Source organism: Sus scrofa, unplaced genomic scaffold (genome assembly GCF_000003025.6).
Source record: "Sus scrofa isolate TJ Tabasco breed Duroc unplaced genomic scaffold, Sscrofa11.1 Contig59, whole genome shotgun sequence".
NCBI classification, from domain to species: domain Eukaryota; kingdom Metazoa; phylum Chordata; class Mammalia; order Artiodactyla; family Suidae; genus Sus; species Sus scrofa.
In genome coordinates this window covers 1,666,788-1,687,217 of record NW_018085257.1, presented here as the reverse complement: position 1 = coordinate 1,687,217, position 20,430 = coordinate 1,666,788, and the positions used below count along the sequence as shown (strand labels likewise).

The 20,430-nt window shown below is 38.8% G+C and overlaps 1 protein-coding gene across 1 annotated transcript; it reads left to right on the top strand.

Annotated features, from left to right (window-relative positions):
• Positions 1-15,572: 15,572 nt before the first annotated feature.
• LOC110258961 (olfactory receptor 1J4-like) lies at positions 15,573-17,351 on the top strand. The gene has a single exon (XM_021082249.1). It carries the CDS (start codon positions 16,135-16,137, stop codon positions 17,077-17,079), a length of 945 nt encoding a protein of 314 aa, XP_020937908.1. The 5' UTR covers positions 15,573-16,134; the 3' UTR covers positions 17,080-17,351.
• Positions 17,352-20,430: the final 3,079 nt, after the last annotated feature.

Here is a 20,430-nt window from a genome sequence, read left to right as displayed (position 1 = left end):
TCAGGGCTGGGGCCAGGACATGACAAGACAAGGGAAATTTTGCTGAGAGTGAAAAAAAAGTGCTTAATGAATCATGGGGACACAGGAGCCAATTGGAAGAGCTCCCATTGACCAAATCTGGAATAATTACATATTCAAAATGAATAACATTAGTAATGGGATACAACTCAGAGAATAAATAAGAATTGATGAGTTCATGATGATATAAGTAAATCAATGAAAAAATAAATGAATGTGGAGTAAGGGTAAGTTCCTTCCTACAGAGAATACAGGTAATCAATATAGAAGTAATGGTTGACTTAGAAAATCACCATCTGGCCACCGTACCTGTAACAGTTTGTTTAATATAAGAATCATGAATGACTGTTAGATATAATGGGTGAAATTATATTACTAAAAGTGTTGTAGCTATAAAAATATCTTCCAAATGATACTTAGTTAATTACAAAGGTTAAAATATTAAATTACTGTAAAGAACCTGGCAAATAAGACCTTAACAAATTGACCAAGGATAAACTCACTAATAATTTGAATTTTTTTTCTTTTTTAGGTCTGCACCTGTTGCATATGTAATTTCCAAGGCTAATGGTATAATCAGAACTGCAGTTGTCAGCCTACACCACAGCCACAACATCTGCAGCCTAAAATGCAGCTTGTGGCAATGCTGGCTCATTAACCCAATGAGCAAGATATTAGTAACGTTCTTAACATGCTGAGCAACAAAGGGAACTCAAGAGAATACAAATTCTTCTTTTTTTATTTTATTTTTTTTCTAAGTTTTTCCCACTGTAGAGCAAGGGGATCAAGTTATCCTTACATGTATACATTTTTTCCCCCACCCTTTATTCTGTTGCAATATGAGTATCTAGACATAGTTCTCAATGCTACTCATCAGGATCTCCTTGTAAATCTATTCTAAGTTGTGTCTGATAAGCCCAAGCTCCCAATCCCTCCCACTTCCTCCCCCTCCCATTGGGCAGCCACAAGTCTATTCTCCAAGTCATGATTTTCTTTTCTGTGGAGATGTTCATTTGTGCTGGATTATTAGATTCCAGTTGTAAGTGATATCATATGGTATTTGTCTTTGTCTTTCTGAATCATTTCACTCAGGATGAGAGTCTCTAGTTCCATTCATGTTGCTTCAAATGGCATTTTTTCATTCTTTTTGATGGCTGAGTAGTATTCCATTGTGTATACATACCACCTCTTCTGAATCCAGTCATCTGTTGATGGACATTTGGGTTATTTCCATGTCCTGGCTATTGTGAATAGTGCTGCAATGAACATGCGGGTGCATGTGTCTCTTTTAAGTAGAGTTTTGTCTGGATAGATGCCCAAGAGTGGGATTTCTGGGTCATATGGAAGTTCTAAGTATAGGTTTCTAAGGTATCTCCAAACTGTTCTCCATAGTGGCTGTACCAGTTTCCATTCCCACCAGCAGTGCAGGAGGGTTCCCTTTTCTCCACACCCCATCCAGCACTTGTTACTTGTGGACTTATGAATGATGGCCATTCTGACTGGTGTGAGGTGGTATCTCATGGTAGTTTTGATTTTCATTTCTCTTATAATCAGCAATGTTGAACATTTTTTCATATGTTTGCTGGCCATCTGTATACCTTCTTTGGAGAAATGTCTATTCAGGTCTTTTGCCCATTTTTCCATTGATTGATTGTTTTTTTTTTTTTTTTTTTTTTTTTTTGCTGTTGAGTTGTATGTGTTGTATATATAATCTAGAGATGAAGCCCTTGTCCATTGCATCATTTGAAACTATTTTCTCCCATTCTGTAAAGTGACTTTTTGTTTTCTTTTTGGTTTCCTTTGCTGTGCAAAAGCTTTTCAGTTTGATGAGGTCCCATGGGTTTATTTTTGCTCTTATTTAGATTGCTTTGGGAGACTGACCTGAGAAAATTTTCATGATGTTGATGTCTGAGAGTGTTTTGCCTATGTTTTCTTCTAGGAGTTTGATGGTGCCCATCTTATATTTAAGTCTTTCAGCCATTTTGAGTTTATTTCTGTGCATGGTGTGAGGGCATGTTCTAATTTCATTGCTTTGCATGCATCTGTACAGGTTTCCCAGCAATGTTTCCTGAACAGACTTTTTTCCCATTTTATATTCTTGTCTCCATTGTCAAAGATTAATTGACCATAGGTGTCTGGGTTTATTTCAGGGTTCTCTCTTCTGTTCCATTGGTCTATCTGTTTTGATACCAGTACCACACTGCTTTGATGACTGTCCCTTTGTAATATTTTTTGATGTCTGTGAAATTTATGCCTCCTGCTTGGTTTTTGTTTCACAGGAATGCTTTGGCAATTCTGGGTTTTTTTGTTGTTCCATATAAATGTTTGGATTGTTTGTTCTAGTTCTGTGAACAATGTCATGGGTAATTCGATAGGTATTGCATTGAATCTGTAGATTGCTTTGGGTAGTGTGGCCATTTTTACAGTATTGGTTTTTCCAATCCACAATCATGGAATATCTTTCCATTTCTTTACATCTTCTTTGATTTCTTTGATTAAAGTTTTATAGTCCTCGGTATATAAGTCCTTTACATCCTTGGTCAGGAGTATGCCGAGGTATTTGATTTTGTGAGGTGCAATTTGAAAAGGAATTGTGTTTTTGTATTCTTTTTCTAATATTTCATTGCTAGTATACAGAAATATGACTGACCTCTGAATGTTAATCATATATCCTGCTACTTTGCTGAACTTATAATGTTTCAAGTAGTTTTTGATTTGAGTCCTTAGGGTTTTCTACATATAGTATCACGTCATCTGCATACAGTGACAGTTTTATCTCTTCTCTTCCTATATGGGTGCCCATTATTTCTATTATTTATCTACTTGCTGTGGCTAGGACTTCCAAATCTATGTTGAAGAGCAGTGGTGAGAGTGGGCATCCATGTCTTGTTCCAGATTTGAGTGAGAAGGCTTTCAGTTTTTCCCCATTGAGGATTATATTTGCTGTGGGTTTATCATAAATGGCTTTGATTATATTCAGGAATGTTCCCTCTATACCCACTTTGGCGAGGGTCTTGATCATGAATGGATGTTGGACTTTGTCAAATGCTTTTTCTGCGTCTTTTGAGATGATCATATGATTTTTGACTTTTCTTTTGTCAATGTGGCGTAGAACGTTGATTGATTTGCGTATGTTGAACCATCCTTGTGAACCTGGGATGAACCCTATCTGGTCATGGTGTATGATCTTTTTGATATGTTGTTGGATTCAGTTGGCTAAGATTTTGTTGAGAATTTTTGCACCTATATTCATCAAAGGTATTGGCCAATAGTTTTCTTTTTTGTGTGGTATCTTTGTCTGGTTTTGGAATGAGGGTGTTGGTGGCCTCATAGAATGTCTTTGGGAGTATTCCTTCTTCTTCAACCTTTTGAAAGAGTTTAAGGAGGATGGGCACCAATTCCTCTTTATATGTTTGACAAAATTCACCTGTGAAGCCATCTGGTGCTGGACTTTTATTTGTAGGGAGTGTTTTATGACCTCTTCAATTTCATTTCTAGTGATCGGTCTGTTCAGTTGGTCTGTTTCTACTTGATTCAGTTTTGGCAGGCTGTAAGATTCTAGAAAATTGTCCATTTCTTCCAGATTGTCAAACTTGTTGCCATACAGTTGTTCATAGTATTCTCTTATGGTTTTTTTTTTTTTTTGTATTTCTGCAGTAGCCATAGTGATTTCTCCTTTTGCATTTATAATTTTGTTTATTTGAGTTCTCTCTCTCTTTATAGTGTGTCTGGCCAGGGGGTTGTCAGTTTTGTTTACCTTTTCAAAGAACCAGCTCTTGGTTTTATTAATTTTCTCTATTGTTTTTCAAATCTCTATTTTATTGATTTCTTCTTTGATCTTTATAATTTCCCTCCTTCTGCTAACTTTAGGACTTTTTTGTTCTTCTTTTTCTAATTCGTTTAGGTGTAGGGTTAAGTTGTCAATTTGGGATCTTTTTTCTTTTTTGAGAAAGGCCGGTATCGCTATAAATTTCCCTCTGAGCACTGCTTTCGCAGCATCCCATAGATTTTGAGAGGTTGTGTCTTCATTATCATTTGCTTCAAGGTAGTTTTTAATTTCCTTCTTTATTTCCTCATTGACCAATTTGTTTTGGAGTAGCATGTTGTTTATTCTCCATGTAGTAGGTTTTTTCTCATTTCTTTTCCCATGGTTGATTTCTAATTTCATGGCTTTGTGGTCAGAGAAGACATTTGAAATAATTTCTATGCTCTTGAGTTTGTTGAGGTTAGCTTTGTGTCCCAATATGTGGTTGATTCTTGTGAATGTTCCATGAGCATTTGAGAAGAATGCGTATTCCTATTTTTTTGGATGTATGTCCTGAAGATATCAATTAAGTCTAACTTTTCTATTGTTTCCTTTAGGATCTCTGTTGCTTCATTGGTTTTCTGTGTAGAGTATCTGTCCATTGGTGTACGTGGGGTATTAAAATCTCCTACTATTATTGTATTCCCATCAATTTCTCCATTTCTGTCTGTTAATATTTGTTGTATGTATCTGGGTGCTCCTATATTTGGGGCATATATATTGATGATAGTAACATCCTCTCCTTAGATGGATTCCTTAATCATTAAATAGTGTCCTTCTTTGTCTTTATGTCTTTTGTTTTAAAGTCTATTTTGTCTGACATGAGTATTGCACCTCCTGCTTTCCTGTCATGTTTATTGGCATGAAATATTTTTCCCACCCCTTCATTTTCAATCTATATGTATCCTTTGTCCTAAGGTGAGTTTCTTGTAGGCAGCATATTGAAAGTTTTTTCCTTTTTTCCACTCAGCCACTCTGTGTCTTTTGATTGGGGCATTCAGTCCATTGACCTTTAAGGTGATAATTGGCAGATGATTTTTATTGCCATTTTAAACCTCGTGTTCCAGTTGATTCTATGGTTCTCCATTCTTCCTTTGTTTTTTTTTTTTTTTTTTTTTTTTTTTGGTTGCATGGTCTCCAGTTATTATCTGCTTGAGTTTTTTTTTTTTTTTTTTTTTTTTTTTTTTTTTTTTGTGAATGCAAAGTTTGGTTTTGGCTTGTGGTTGCCCTGTTTTTTAAGTATGCTAACCCCTTCCTATAATTGTGTGCTTTAGCCTGATGGTCCTGTGGGTTCAAACACTTCATTACTATACTAAAATTAAGAAGAATAACAAACCAAAAAATGGATCTATTTATTTCCTATTATCCCTTGCCTACATTTTATGATTTTGATGACTCTTTTTTTTCTTTTTAATTTTATTTCGTTTGAAACATGTTCATGATTAAATCTGTATGCTTGCTTGAGTGACTGCTCTCTGATTGTGGTTTCCTCAATCCTTGTTCTTGTTCTTTTTCTTTTTTTGTTCTTTTTCCTCCCTTTCTTTCCTTCCTTTCTTTTTGGATTAGAGAAGCCCTTTCGGTGTTTCTTTTCGAATGGGTTTTGTATTGCTGTATTCTTTTAGCTTTTGTTTGTTGGAAAAAAATTTATTTCTCCTTCAATTTTAAATGATATTCTTGATGGATAGAGCCTTCTAGGTTGCATATATTTTCCATTTAGCACTTTAAATATCTCTTGCCATTCCCTCCTGGTCTGTAGTGTTTCTGTAGAGAAATCAGCTAATAACCTTATGGGGGTTCCCTTATAGGTAATATTCTGCTTTTCTCTTGCTGCCTTTAGGATCCTCTCTTTATCACTAACTTTTGCCATTTTTATTAGAATGTGTCTTTGTATGTCTATTTGGGTTCACCTTGTTTGGGGCCCTCTGTGCTTCCTGTATCTCTGCTTTTTACTGCCCTCACTTCAGTTTGTTTATATTCAAATGAATTTTCTATTTTTTCTTCTCTCCTCCTTATATTTTCTAGTTCCTTTCTGAGGGTATCTGCATTACTCTTCATATCTTCTCTTAATTCCTTCATTATTTTCACTATTTCTCTTTTTAACGCCAGGTCTGTCAGACTGCAGAGATCTGTTTCATTGTTGACTGCTTTAGGTGAGTTCTCCTCTTGGTTTGACTGTGGGTGGTTTCTCAGCTTCTTCATCTTGCTTGTTGTTTTCTTTTTCCTGGTGGAGTTGTACTCTCCACAGCCAGGCAGTGTTTGCCTTGTCACTGCCATGGAATGTTTCCTGAGGGCTGGTGTTGGTCATTCTTCTTTGAGGCATTGTGGCTTTTCTGGAGGGTGGCAGGACTCACAGTATCTCTCTAAAGCAGAGGAGTACTTCCTGAGGGCAGACAGTACTGTGAGGTCCACACCATGATGGTAACAGATTTCACTCAATGGGCAGATCTTGGTCTGGTGTTTTTGGGCTGTGGGGCTCTTGCAGGGGGCTGGAAGTGCTGGGCAGCTGTTCCACAGGATTGCATCACCCCCTAAGGGCTAGAGCGGATAGCTGGGGCACTGTGAACCCAAGAGGCTCTTCCCCAGGGCCGCCTGACTCAGAAGGACTATCTGAGAATGTAGGCAGATCATTTCATGTCACGGCCCAGCTTGTTCTAGTTTTTCTGCATTGCAGGGGCTCTTGCAGGGGGCTGGCAGTGCTGGGCACCTGTTCTGCAGGAGTGCAGCACCCCCTGCGGGTGGGAGAAGCTAGCTGGGTCACTGGGAACCTAAGAGGTTCTTCCCCAGGGCAGCCTGACTTGGAAGGACTGTCAGAGAATGCAGGCAGATCTTTTCACGGCATGGCCAAGCTTCTTCTAGCTTTTCTGGGTTGTGGGGTCTCCTGCAGGGGGCTGGTTGTTCTGGGCAGCTGTTCTGCAGGTGTGCAGCACCCCCAAACTTCTGGAGTGGCTAGCTGGACTGCTTTGAACCCAAGAGGCTCTTCCCCAGGGCAGCCTGACTCAGAAGTACTGTCTGAGAAGGTAGGCAGATCTTTTCATGGCCTGGCCAAGCTTGTTCTAGCTTTTCGGGGCTGCAGGCCTTTTTCCTGGGGCTTTCCACTTCCCCACCCTTAGCATATTGCTCCCTCCCCCCACGACGCTTTGCTTTATAGTCTTCCAGGCAGTCTCTGCCCCATCAAACTTGACAGACCAGTTCCTAGACCCCCCCAAACAATCTCTACTCCACCCACCCCAGCCCTTTCCCAGGGACTAACCTCTGGAGCTGAGGTCTTGGTGCCCAAGCCCCACCCAACATCTCAATTTTTGGTGACTGTGCCAGAAGTTCAGATGATCTGTTTGGTTCTTGCTCTGCTTTTCAGAACTCTGAGTTAATGCTACACTCTTCTTTGCATCTGGAGATTCCTCCAGTTCAGTTGATCTTTCTGTAGAGTAGGTGATTTTCCAGGGTGTGGGATTCCTTTCTCCTCCACAGTTCCCTTTTGGGAGCACCCATCCATTACGGATCCAACTCTTCTCACTCTCTTTTCTCTTGTTTTACCTAGTAATGTCATGAGACTCTTGCTGTTATTGAAGTTTAGGTTCTCCTGCCAGCGATTAGTTGCTCTTCTGTGTGAGTCATTTAACCTGTAGATGTGGGGTTTTTTTGGTTGTGTTTGTGGGAGAGGGAGAGCGTGTCCTCCTACTATTTCACCATTTGCCTCCCAACTAAGAACACAAATTCTTAATGAATCTTCTGCAATTTTTGAAAAATCCTAAAAGATAAAGCCTATGCTTGGTATTAATTAGGAAACATGGGTAAAGCCCTCATCCTAGGACTCAAATATTCATAAAAATTTTCATCATTGGGAACAATATTTTGTGGACTATTCTAACACCCAGCAGATTTACTAAATTCTTTACTGAAATATAATTTGCAGGGCCTCTAGATTTCCCATCACAACTTAGTGGTTAAAGAACCCAACAAGCTTTGGGAGACTGACCTGAGAAAATATTTGTAAGGTTGATGTCAGAGAATGTTTTTCCTATGTTCTCTTCCAGGATTTTCATGGTTTATTGTCTTATGTTTCAGTCTTTCAGCCATTTTGAGTTTATTTTGTGCATGGTGTGATGGTGTGTTCTAGTTTCATTGCTTTGCATGCAGCTGTCCAGATTTCCCAGCAATACTTGCTAAAAAGACTGTCTTTACCCCATTTTATGTTCTTAGCTCCTTTGTTGAAGATTAATTGACATAGGTGTCTGGGTTTATTTCTGGATTCCCTATTCTGTTCCATTCTTCTGTATGTCTATTTTGGTAGCAGTACCACATTGCCTTGATGACTGTGGCTTTGTAATATTGCCTGAAGTCTGGGAGAGTTATGTCTCCTGCTTTGAAATTGTTCCTCAGATTTACGTTGGCAATTCTGGGTCTTTTGTTGTTCCATATAAATTTTTGAATTGTTTGTTCTAGTTCTGCAAAAAGTGTCATGGGAAATTTGAAAGGGATTGTATTGAATCTGTAGATTGCTTTGGGTAGTTTGGCCATTTTTACAATATTACATTTACCAACCCAGGTGCATCGACTATCTTTCATTTCTTTATATCTTCTTTAATTTCCTTGATTAATATTTTATAGTTCTCAGCATATACATCCTTCATCAGGGGTATTCACAGATATTTGATTTATTAGGGTGTAATTTTTTAAAAAGTATTGCATTTCTGCATTCCTTTTGTAACATTTCTTGTTTGTATACAGAAATGTGACTGATTTCTGAATGGTAATCATATATCCTGCTACTTTGCTGAATTTGTTGATCAGTTCAAGTAGTTTTGGTGTTGAGTCCTTGGGGTTTTCCATATATAGTATCATGTCACCTGCATACAGTGACAGTTTTATCTCACCTCTTCCTATTTGCCTTTGATTTTTTTTTGGTTTTTCTGATTGCTGTGGCTAGGACTTCCATTACTAGGTTGAATAACAGTGGTTAGAGTGGGCATCCTTGTCTTGTTCGAGATTTTAGTGGGAAGGCTTTCAGCTCTTCTCCATTGAGTAGTATATTTCCTGTGGATATCTCATAAATTTCTTTGAATATACTAAGGAATGTTCCCTCTATACCCACTTTGGGAAGAGTTTTTATCATGAATGGATGTTGGAATTTTCAAATGCTTTTTTGGCATCCATTGAGATGCTAATATGGTGTTTGACTTTTCTTTTGTTAATGTGGTGTATAACATTGACTGATTTATGTATGTTGAACCATCCTTGTGAACCTGGGATGAATGCCACCTGGTAGTGTTGTATGATCTTTTTGATATGTTATTGGATTCAGTTGTCTAAAATTTTGTTGTGATGTTTTGTGTCTAAATTCATCAAAGATATTGGTCTATAGTTTTCTTTTTTGGTGGAATCTTTTTCTAATTTTGGTTTTAGGGTGATGGTGGCATCATAAAATATGTTTGGGAGTATTCCTTTCCTTCAACATTGTGAAAAAGTTTAAGGAGGAAGGGTATGAGTTCCTCTTTGTAAGTTTGGTAGAATTCACCTGTGATGCCATCAGTTCATGGACTTTTATTTGTAGGGAGTGTTTTTATGACATACTCAATTTTATTTCTAGTGATTGGTCTGTTCATTTGATCTATTTCTTCTCAATTCAATTTTGGCAGGCTGTAGATCTCTAGAAATGTGTCCACTTCTTCTAGGTTGTTGAATTTGATGGCATGTAATTGTTGATAGTATTCGCTCATTTTTTTTTTTATTTCTGCAATATCTGTTGTGGCTTCTCCTTTTTTATTTATTATTTTATTTGTTTTTTTTTCTCTCCTATTCTTGATGAGTCAAGCCAGAGGTTTGTCAATGTTGTTTACCTTTTCAAAGAACCAGATCTTGATTTGATTGATTTTTTCTATTGTTTTTTGAAACTCTATTTTATCGATTTCCTCTTTCATATTTATGATTTCCTTCCTTCTGTTGACTTTATATTTTGCTTGTTCTTCTTTTTCCAATTCATTTAGGTGGTGGGTTAATTTGTTGATTTGAGATTTTTCTTCTTTTTTGAGGAAGGCCTGTATTGCTATGAACTTCCCTCAGAACACTGCTTTTGTGGCACCCCATAGATTTTAGAGGTTGTGTCTTCATTATCATTTGTCTCAAGGTATTTTTAATTTCCTTCTTGATTTTCCCCATTAACCCATTGTTTTTTTTAGTGCATGTTGTTTATTCTCCATGGAGTAGGTTTGTTCTAATTTCTTTTCCTGTGGTTGATTTCTACTTTCATGCCATTGTGGTCAGAGAAGATACTTGAAATAATTTCTGTACTCTTAAATTTGTTGAGGTTTGATTTGTGCCCCAATAAATGATCAATTCTTGACAATGTTCCATGTGCACTTGAGAAGAAGATATATTCTGAGCTTTTTGAATGTAATATCCTGAAAGTGTTGATTAAGTCTCACTTTTCTATTGTTGCCTTTAGAATCCTTTTGCTTTATTTATTTTTGTCTAGAGGATCTGTCCATTGATGTAAGTGGGGTGTTAAAGTCACCTCCTATGATTGTATTCCCATCAATTTCTCTTTTTATGTCTTTTTCTATTTGTTCTAGGTATCTGGGTGCTTCTATATTAGGGGCATATATATTGATGATTGTGATATCCTCTTTTGAAAGGATCCTTTAGCCATTAAAGAGTGTCCTTCTTTGTCTTTCTTTATGGCCTGTGTTTTAAAGTCTATTTTGTCCAATATAAGTATTGCAACTCTTGCTTTCCTGTCTTGTCCATTGCCATGAAACACTTCCCCTCACATTCAGTCTATAAGTGTCCTTTGCCCTAAGGTGAGTCTCTTGTAGGCAGCAGATTGTAGGTTTTGCTTTTTTATCCAATCTGCCACTCTGTATCTTTTGATTGGTGCATTCAAACCATTGATATTTAAGTGATTATTAATAGATATGTATTTTTGCCATTTTAAACCTTGTTTTGCAGATGACTCTATGTTTCTCTTCCTTTCTTTTCTTGGTTGGATGATTTCCATGTATTTTATGTTTGATAGTTTTCAGTTTTTGTGAAGGTAATGTTTGGTTTTGATTTGTGGTTGCCCTGTTTTTTAAGGATTTTAACCCCTTTATATACCTGTTTGCTTTAACCTGATATTCATATAAGCTAAAACACATCCCTAAATAAATGAAAAAGAATCGATATTTTATTGCCTCTCTTGTGCAAATTGTATGAATTTGATGTCTTTTTTCTTTTTCTTTTAAAATAGTCATGTTTAGATCAGTATGCTGGTTTATTTAAGCGAATGCTTTCCTATTGTGGTTTCCTCCATTCTAGATTTTCTCTCTCTCTTTTTTTTATTTATAGAAGCCCTTTCAGTATTTCTTTTAGAATGAGTTTTGTATTTCTGTTCTCTTTTAGCTTTTGTTTGTTGGATAAATTCCTTATTTCCCTTTATATATTAAATGATTTTTTTGCTGGATAGATTATTCTAGGTTGCAATTTTTTTTCCTTTCAGCAAATTACTTATATCTTGCCACTCCCTCCTGGCCTGTACTTTTTTTGTAGAGAAATCATCTGATAGCCTTCTGGGGGTTCCTTTATAATTAATGCTTTTCTTTTCTCTTGCTGCCTTTAGAATTCTCTCTTTATAAATTTTGCCATTTTTATTATAATATGTCTTGGTGTGGACCTGTTTGGGTTCAGTTTGTTTGGGACCCTCTGTGCTTCCTGTATCTCAATATCAGTATCCTTTAGATTTGGAAAGTTTTCAGTCATAATTCATTTAAATATATTTTCAATCCCCTTTTCTTTATCTTGTCCTTCTGGAAATCCTATAATGTGTAAGATAGGCCTGCCTTATATTATCCCATAGGTCTCTTATATTACTTTCCTGTTTTTTTTCAGTTGGTTTTCTGCCTGCTGACCTGATTGGTTAATTTCCATTATTGTATCTTCCATGTCAGTAATTTGTTCCTCTGCATTATTCATTCTGGTCTTTATTGCCTTTAGTTCAGTTTGTATCTCTGAAGATGAATTTTCTAGTTTTTATTGGCTCCTCCTTATATTTTATAGTTTCTTTCTGAGAGAATCTGCAGTACTGTTCCTATCCTCTCTTAATTCCTTCAGTATTTTCACTCTCTCTCTTTTGAACTCCAAGTCTGTCAGACTGCAGAGCTCTATTTCATTGTCGACTGCTTTTAGTGAGTTCTCTTGTTTTAACTGTAATGATTTCTGAGCTTCTTCATCTTGCTTGTATTTATTTTTCCTGTGAATTTGGTGAAGCCAAACTGTAGTCTTGTATGTCTATTTCTATTCAAGAATACTCCTTTGTATTTTTGGGGAGGGTAATTATTATTATTATTATTATTATTATTATTATTATTATTTTGGTGTGGGCATTTGACTCTTTGCTGTCTCTTTCTTTGGTGTTAGCAGTATATTATCCCCAGGATGCCCAGTGTGTTTTCAGGGAAAAGGGGGCAAGGGTAGGGCTAGCATTCAGTGCATGATCATTGGGGCCAACACAATCAGAGACCTGCAGGGAGGTAGCACAAGTTACTCCTATTTTCAGGGCACTGGTCAGTGGTAATGAGCTCTAGAAGGTGACCAGAGAATTTGGCTGTAGCTGCAGCAGAATGTGTGAATTCTCAGGGGACTGTGAAGAATAAAAGCTTGTGTTTGATTGCAATGTCCTCATTTGAAGTGGTTTGAACCACAGGTGATGCCAATTCAGGGAACCCTAGTGGGAGTGGGCCATAACCATCTCTAGCTTCTGTGACAACTGCCATGGTTTGCCTCTGCCAACTGTAGACCACGTACATGGGTGATTGGTCTAACATAGCCCACATACGTGGTGCTGCACAGGCTCATCCTAGTTGTAGGATCCTGGGAAGTGACAGAGATCTGGCATATGGGTACTTCCCTGAGCATTCAGCAGTGGCAGGAGCAGGACTTGTGTGTTTGCAAGGGTGCAAGAGCACCAACATTTGATTTGGTCACAATGCCTTCCTCTGTGATGCCCTTGAGGTGAATGGGACTACAAGTGGTGCCTGTTCACCAACCCCGAGTGGTGGGCCACTACCACCTCTGGAGCCAGAGGTAACTGTGGTGGTTTGCCCCTACCAGCTCTAAATCATGCAAGAAACACCTGGTACTGCTTAGCCCCCATAGGATGTGCTCAACAAGGCACTCTTACTTGTAGGTTCTTCAGAAGGGACAGTGATCAAGCATCTGGGACCCTTCCAGAATGTTTGGCAGTGGCAGCTTCAGGGTGTGTGTGGTCTCGGGGAGTGAGAGAAATATCAAATTGTGTTCACTTGTAGTGTACTTCTCTGTGATGACTTCTGAAGTTATTGGGGTGCAAGTGATTTTTTTTCAGATATCCCTAGCTGTAGTAGGCCATGCCACTTCTGCAGTCAGGAATAATTATGGTGGTTTGCTCCCAGCACCAGCAGGTCCAGTCCATCATGGGCTAGCAAGCGGCTTCCCACTGCTGAAGACATGAGGTCTATGGTGGGCCAGCAATAGACCTCGGGTCATGAGGGCTGCACATGAGAGGCACAGTCTAGGGTGGGTAGCATGGCTTCCTGTGAGGTGAGGTGGCCTGGAGTGATGCGGGCTTCCCATGGATAGGGGATGGGCCCAGAGTGCCTCAAATCAGCATGCAGCTTCTCACAGGGGCAGGGCAAGGGAGCAGGGTGCTATGTAGAGCAGCACACAGATTCCCCAGGTTGAGGGCAGGCTGGATCACACCCATAGCACTGCAAAGCCCCAGTGTGTGGCTTCTCACTGGTTGAGGCAGGGCCATGAGTGAGGCAAAGCAGTGCATGGCTTCCTGTGGGGTTGGGCAGGGCAGCTTGGAGGAATGTTGAGCAGTGCAGGACTTTCCCCAGATTGGGGCATGGCTTGGCATGCTACAACATGGTGAGTGGCTTCTTGCAGGTCAGGGTGTGGCCCAGAGTGTGTATGTGCCACTTCAGGAGGGGTGGTGTGCTGTGCCAGGGACAGTCTCCCCTCTGCAATTGCAGGGTCAAGCGTGGGCATGCTGGGACACAAGGAGTTTTCTATGGCATTGGCCCACCCTTTCTCCTCTCTCTGCCCCAGTAATGGCACCTTATGTCTCCTGTGGGTCTGGACCTTCTCCCATGTTCCCTCTGCCTTGGCTTTCCATACCCCAGCCCTAGTGTACCACTTACCCCCCAGCATGACACACTGCTTCCTTGACATGTAGGCTGTCTCTGCACCCCCAACCCAGCCTGCTCGCAGGGACTGCCCAGAGTCTAAGTCTCAGCACTGAGCCACCAACATGGGCTTCTCCTGCTGTGGTGTTTGCACAAGTGGTTCAGATTATCTGTGCTTCTCTCACTTTGATTTTGATGTTTTCCTCAGTATCTTTGAGATCCCTCTGATTCTGCTGATTTTTCAGAGGGTTAGGTGGCTTCCCAGGGTGTGGGTTGCCTTTCTCCTTCACAGCTCCCTCTCAGGAATGCTTGTCCCGTCCTGATTCATTTTCTCTTTTTTTCTTCTTTTGTTCTACCTAGTTATGTCAAGAGTTTCTTGCCCTTTTTGGAGGTTTAAGTTCTTCTGTCACCATTCAGTTGATATTCTGTGTGAGTCATTTTACATGTAGATGTGTGTTTTTTTTTTTAATGTGGGAGATGGTGAACGTGTCCTCTTACTCTTCCACCATCTTGCCTCCCATTTCTATATATTCATTTTTATTTTTTTCCATTATAGCTGGTTTACAGTGTTTCATAAATTTTATACTGTACAGCATGGTGACCGAGTTATACATACATGTATACATTCTTTTTTCTCACATTTTCATGCTCCATCATAAGTGATTAGATGTAGTTCCCAGTGCTACAAAACAGGATTTCATTGCTAATCTATTAAAAAGGCAATAGTCTGCATCTATTAACACCAAGCTCAGATTTTTTAAGGATTGCACCTATGGCACATGGGAATTCCTAGGCTAGTTGTTGATCCAGATCTGCAGCTGCTGACCTATACCATAGCCACAGCAATGTGGGATCCCAGCCGTGTCTGCTACCAACACTGCAGCTCACCACAACACTGAATCCTTAACCCCCTGAGCAGGGCCAGAGATTGAACCCACATCCTTGTGTATGCTAGTTGGGTTCATTACCACTGAGCCAGAATAGGAACTCCAAGAAATTTTTAATCTTCCCAAATGGAATCTCTAAACCCACTAAATATTAGATACCCATTTTCCTTCCACCACAGCCCCTGGCTGTCACCATTCCATTTTTTGACTCTATTAAATTGACAATTAATCTACCTCATATAAATGGAATCTTGTGGTATTTACACTTTTGTGATTGCATTGATGTTACTTAGCATAAGGTCTTCAAGGGCCATTCATGTTGTGTTTTTGTCAGGATTTATTTCCTTTTTAAGGTTGATAATATTCCATTGAATATATAGGCCACATTTTACTTATCCATTCATTTGTTAAAGGACATGGGTTGTTTCCATCTATTGGCTAATGTGAATAACGCTGTTTTGAACATGGCTGTATAAATAACTCTTTGGCGCCTGCTTTAACTCCTTTGGTTATATACCCAGAAGTAAAATTTCTGAATCATATGGTAATTCTATGTTTAATTTTTTGAGGGACTGTCATAATGTTTGACACTTTCTTCCTTCCTCCCTTCCTTCCTTTTTTTTTCTTTTTTCTTTTTCTTTCTTTCTTTCTTTCTTTCTTTCTTTCTTTCTTTCTTTCTTTCTTTCTTTCCTTCCTTCCTTCCTTCCTTCCTTCCTTCCTTCCTTCCTTCCTTCTTTCTTTCTTTCCTTCTTTCCTTCCTTCTTTCCTTCCTTCCTTCCTTATTGTAGTCCCTCTAATGAGAAGAAGTGAGTTATGTGTTGGTCAGTTCGTTTTGTACATGGTACACCAATTTCCCAATAATATTTTAAGTGGTGTGTGTGTGTGTGTTCATCCATGAATAGTTGTGTAAGACAGACACAAACACATAAGCAGCCTGACTGTAGATCCATTGAAAGGACTGTGTCTTATTTATTACTCTCTCCCTACTGTCTATCATAGTGACTCCACTATGTAGAACAAAGAATGAGCTATTACTTACTTCCACAGAAGTGTTTGATTGAAGTCATATACTTTCTCCATATGATAGTCAGTGTTCAGACAAAGCAAGTTGTGCTGCTCTCACCAGAATGGATGAGGCATCAGTGCATGATTGCAGTGCACTAAGACCTATCTGTACACTGACACAGTCACTCTGAGAAACCATGTGACCAGGTGGTAACTGCTATGCTCAGTACTTCTAAATTCCTGACATTTCCCAATACTCTTCATTCCCAGAAGAGAGAAAATGAGCATGAGGAGGGGGAACCAGAGCCATGTGTCTGAATTCCTCCTCCTGGGGCTCCCCATCCAGACAGAGAAGCAGGGCTTCTTTGCCCTGTTCCTGGGCATGTACCTGACCACAGTGCTGGGCAACCTGCTCATCATCCTGCTCATCAGGCTGGATCCTCGCCTCCACACCCCCATGTACTTCTTCCTCAGACACTTGGCCCTCACAGGCATCTCCTTTTCAACTGTCACTGTCCCTAAGATGCTGATGAACATGCAAACCCAGAACCCGCCCATCACCTATCCAGTGTGCCCTTCACAGGTGTATTTTTATATGATTTTTGGTTGTGTTGATAATCTCCTCCTCATGGTGATGACCTATGACAGGTATATAGCCATCTATCACCCTCTCCACTACACCTCTGTCATGAGAGGAGGACTCTGTGTTCTGCTGGTGAGTGGCTCCTGGATTCTCTCCTGTTCCAGTGCCCTTCCTAACACCCTCCTGCTGGGCCAGGCATCCTTCTGTGCTGACAGCATCATTCCCCACTTTTCCTGTAGCCTCCCCAAACTACTCGAGCTGTCCTGCTCAGACACCTCTCTCAATGAGCTGGTCATATTCACTGAAGAGTCTGCAGTTGTCATTTTTCCATTGAGTGGCATCCTGGTCTCTTATGGCCACATTGGTCTTTCCATCCTGAGGGTCCCCTCTACTAAAAGGATCTGCAAAGCCTTGTCCACCTGTGGCTCCCACCTCTCTGTGGTTTCTCTGTTCTATGGGACAATGATGGCAGTGTACTTTTCCTCCTCATCAGGCCAGTCCCATAACAAAGACATCATTGCTTCCATGATGTACACAGTGGTCATCCCCATGCTGAACCCTTTCATCTACAGCCTGAGAAACAGAGACATGAAATTGGCACTGGGGATTCTTTTCAGAAACAGTAACCTTTTGGACAAGTGAGAATCACCTAAACATGTTCTCCTTTCACTCACTGACATTTTCAGTAATTGCCTTAAAAATTTTGTGTTGATCACCCATTTCTCTAGCACTTTCCTAAGTATCCCTTAATTGGTCATTGTTATTAGCTCAATATCATTCCCTTTAGTCATATCTCTTGTCCATTTATTCCTTCATACCCCTAAATGTGACATTACCCACAACATGCATTCAACTTGTGGTCTTCAAAACATCAATTTTTTGTATGCATGTGTTTGTTTTAATTTTGTTTTTTTTTTTTTGCAACGTTTTATATTATTATTATATTTGGATTTTCACAATTTTTGGAAATATACATATATATATTTATATTTTATTATGGACATCTATTCTTGGGCATTGGTTTCTTAATTTTTTAAAACTTTTATTTGAAGTACAGTTGTCCTATAATGTTGTGTTAAAGTGTATAGCAAAGATATTCAATTATATTTTTTTTCAGATTCTTTCTCTTTATATGTATTACAAAAATATTGAGTATATTTCCCCATGCTATGCAACTAGTCCTCGTTAGTTATCTATTTTATATATAGCATTGTGTACGTGTTAATCCCAACCTCCTAATTTATCCCACTCCCTTTCCACTTTTGCAAGCCTAATTGTTTTCTATGACTGCAGGTCTGTTTCTGATTTGTGCATAAGTTCATTTATATCATTTTTTTTAGATCACACATATGAGTAATATCATAGGATATTTGTCTTTCTCTGTCTGGCTTACTTTACTTAATAAGATAAACTCTAAATACATCCAGGTTGCTGCAAAAGGCATTGTATTATTCTTTTTTTATATTGAGTAGTACACTACATGTGTGTACCAGATCTTCTTTATTCCATCTTCTATGGATGGACATTTAGGTGGCTTCCAATTCTTGGCTTCTTGGCTTCCAGAACTACAAACATTAATTTCTAATGTTTAGTTTTAGTAAAGTCCAGAATGCTTATCTTCTCAATGCAGTATCTCATTATTAAAGTACTTTTGATGGTTTGCTGAAACATAAATAAATGTTAATTTGATTTGCCGGGGACAGTAGGGGAGCACAGAGTAGTCAATCCAATTGCCAAATTTTCCTATTGTAGGAAGATTGACGTTTCCCCATAAATTGGATTTTGCTGTTGAGAAGATACTAGGTATTTTATTCTTTTGGATGTGATGGTAAAAGGGATTGCTTCCCTAATTCCTCTTTCTGATCTTTCATTGTTTGTAGGTTGAAATTCCATCAATGCCTGCGTATTAATTTTGTATCTGGTGACTTTGCCAAATTCATGAATGAGCTCTACCAGTTTTCTGGTAGAGTCTTTAGGATTCTCTGGGTATAGTGTCATGTCATCTGCAACCAGTGATGGTTTTACTTCTTCCATTCCAATTTGGATTCCTTTTATCTCTTTTACTTCTCTGATTGCTGTGGCTAGGACTTCCAAAACTATGTTGAAGTGTAGTGGTGAGAGCGGATATCCCTGTCTTGTTCCTGATCTCAGAGGGAATTCTTTCAGCTTTTCACCATTGAAAATTATGTTAGCTGTGAGTTTTTCATATATGGCCTTTATGATGTTGAGGTAGGTTCCCTCTATGCCCACTTTCTGAAGGGTTTTTCTCAGAAATGGGTGTTGGATTTTGTTAAAGGCTTTTTTCTGTGTCTATTGGGAGGATCGTATTGTTTCTATTCTTCAGTTTGATAAGGTGGTGTAGCACACTGATGGATTTGTGGATACTGAAGAACCCTTGCATCCCTGGGATAACTCCCACTTGAACAGGATGTACAGCCCTTTTACTGTATTGTTGGATGTGGTTTGCTGGTATTTTGTTGAGGATTTTTTGCATCGAAGTTCATCAGTGAAATTGGCCTGTGGTTTTCTTTTTTTTTGTGGTATCTTTGTCTGGTTTTGGTATCAGGGTGATGGTGGCCTCACAGAATGAGTTTTGGAGTATCCCTTCCTCTGAAATTTCTTGAAATAGTTTCAGAAGGAGAGGTGTTAGTTCGTGTCTAAATGTTTGATAGAATTCGCCTGTGAAGCCAACTGGTCCTGGACTTTTGTTTGTTGGAAGTTTTTCAATCACAGTTTTAATTGCAGTTCTTGTGGTTGGTCCGTTCATCTTCTCTGTTTCGTCTTGGTTGAGTCTTGGAAGATTGTACTTTCCTAAGAATTTGTCCATTTCTTCTAGGTTTTCCATTTTATTGGCATAGTTGCATATAGTAGTGTCTTATGATCCTTTGTATTTCTGTGATGTCCGTTGTTACTTCTCCTTTTTCATTTCTAATTGTATTGATTTGAGTCCTCTCTCTTTTTTCCTTGATATGTCTGGCTAAGGGTTTATCAATTGTGTTGATCTTTTCAAAGAACCGGCTTTTCGTTTCATTGATCTTTTCTATGGTTTTCTTCATTTGCATTTCATTGATTTCTGGTCTGATCTTTATTTCTTTCCTTCTACTAACTTTAGGTCTTGTCTGTTCTTCTCTCTTGAGCTGCTTTAGATGTAAAGTTAGCTTTATTTGAGCTTTTTCTTGTTTCCTGAGGTGGGCTTGTATTGCTATAAGCTTTCCTCTTAGAATGGCTTTTGCCACATCCCATAAGTTTTGGAGTGTCTTATCTTCATTGTCATTTGCTTCTAGGTATTTTTTTTTAATTTCCTCTTTGATTTCTTCAGTGATCCATTGGTTGTTTAGTAGCATGCTGTTTAGTCTCCACGTGTTTGTGTTTTTTGCAGATTTTTTCTTGTTGTTGATTTTCAGTCGTATAGTGTTGTCGTCAGAAAAGATGCTTGATATGATCTCAATTTTCTTGAAGTTACAGAGGTTGGATTTGTAGCCTGGGATGTGATCAGTCTTAGAGAATGTTCCATGTGCACTTGAGAAGAATGCGTGTTCTGCTGCTTTTGGAAGCACTGTCCTATAAATATCTATTAGGTCCATCTGTTTTAATGCATTATTCAGGGCCTGAGTTTCCTTATTGTTTTTCTGTCTGTGTGATCTGTCCATTGCAGCAAGTGGGGTGTTAAATTTCCCCATTATTATTGTGTTATTGTCGATTTGTCCTTTTACGGTTGTTAGCAGTAGCCTTATATATTGTGGTGAACCTGTGTTGGGTGCATAGATATTTAAAACTGTTATATCATCTTCTTAGAATGATCCTTTGATCATTATGTAATGACCGTCTTTGTCCCTTAATGTATTCTTCCTTTTAAAGTCTATTTTGTCTGTTATGAGTATCGCTACTCCAGCTTTCTTTTGATCCCTGTTTGCACGAAATATTTTCTCCCATCCTCTCACTTTCAATTTATATGTGTCCCTAGAAGTGAAGTGGGTCTCTTGAAGACAGTAT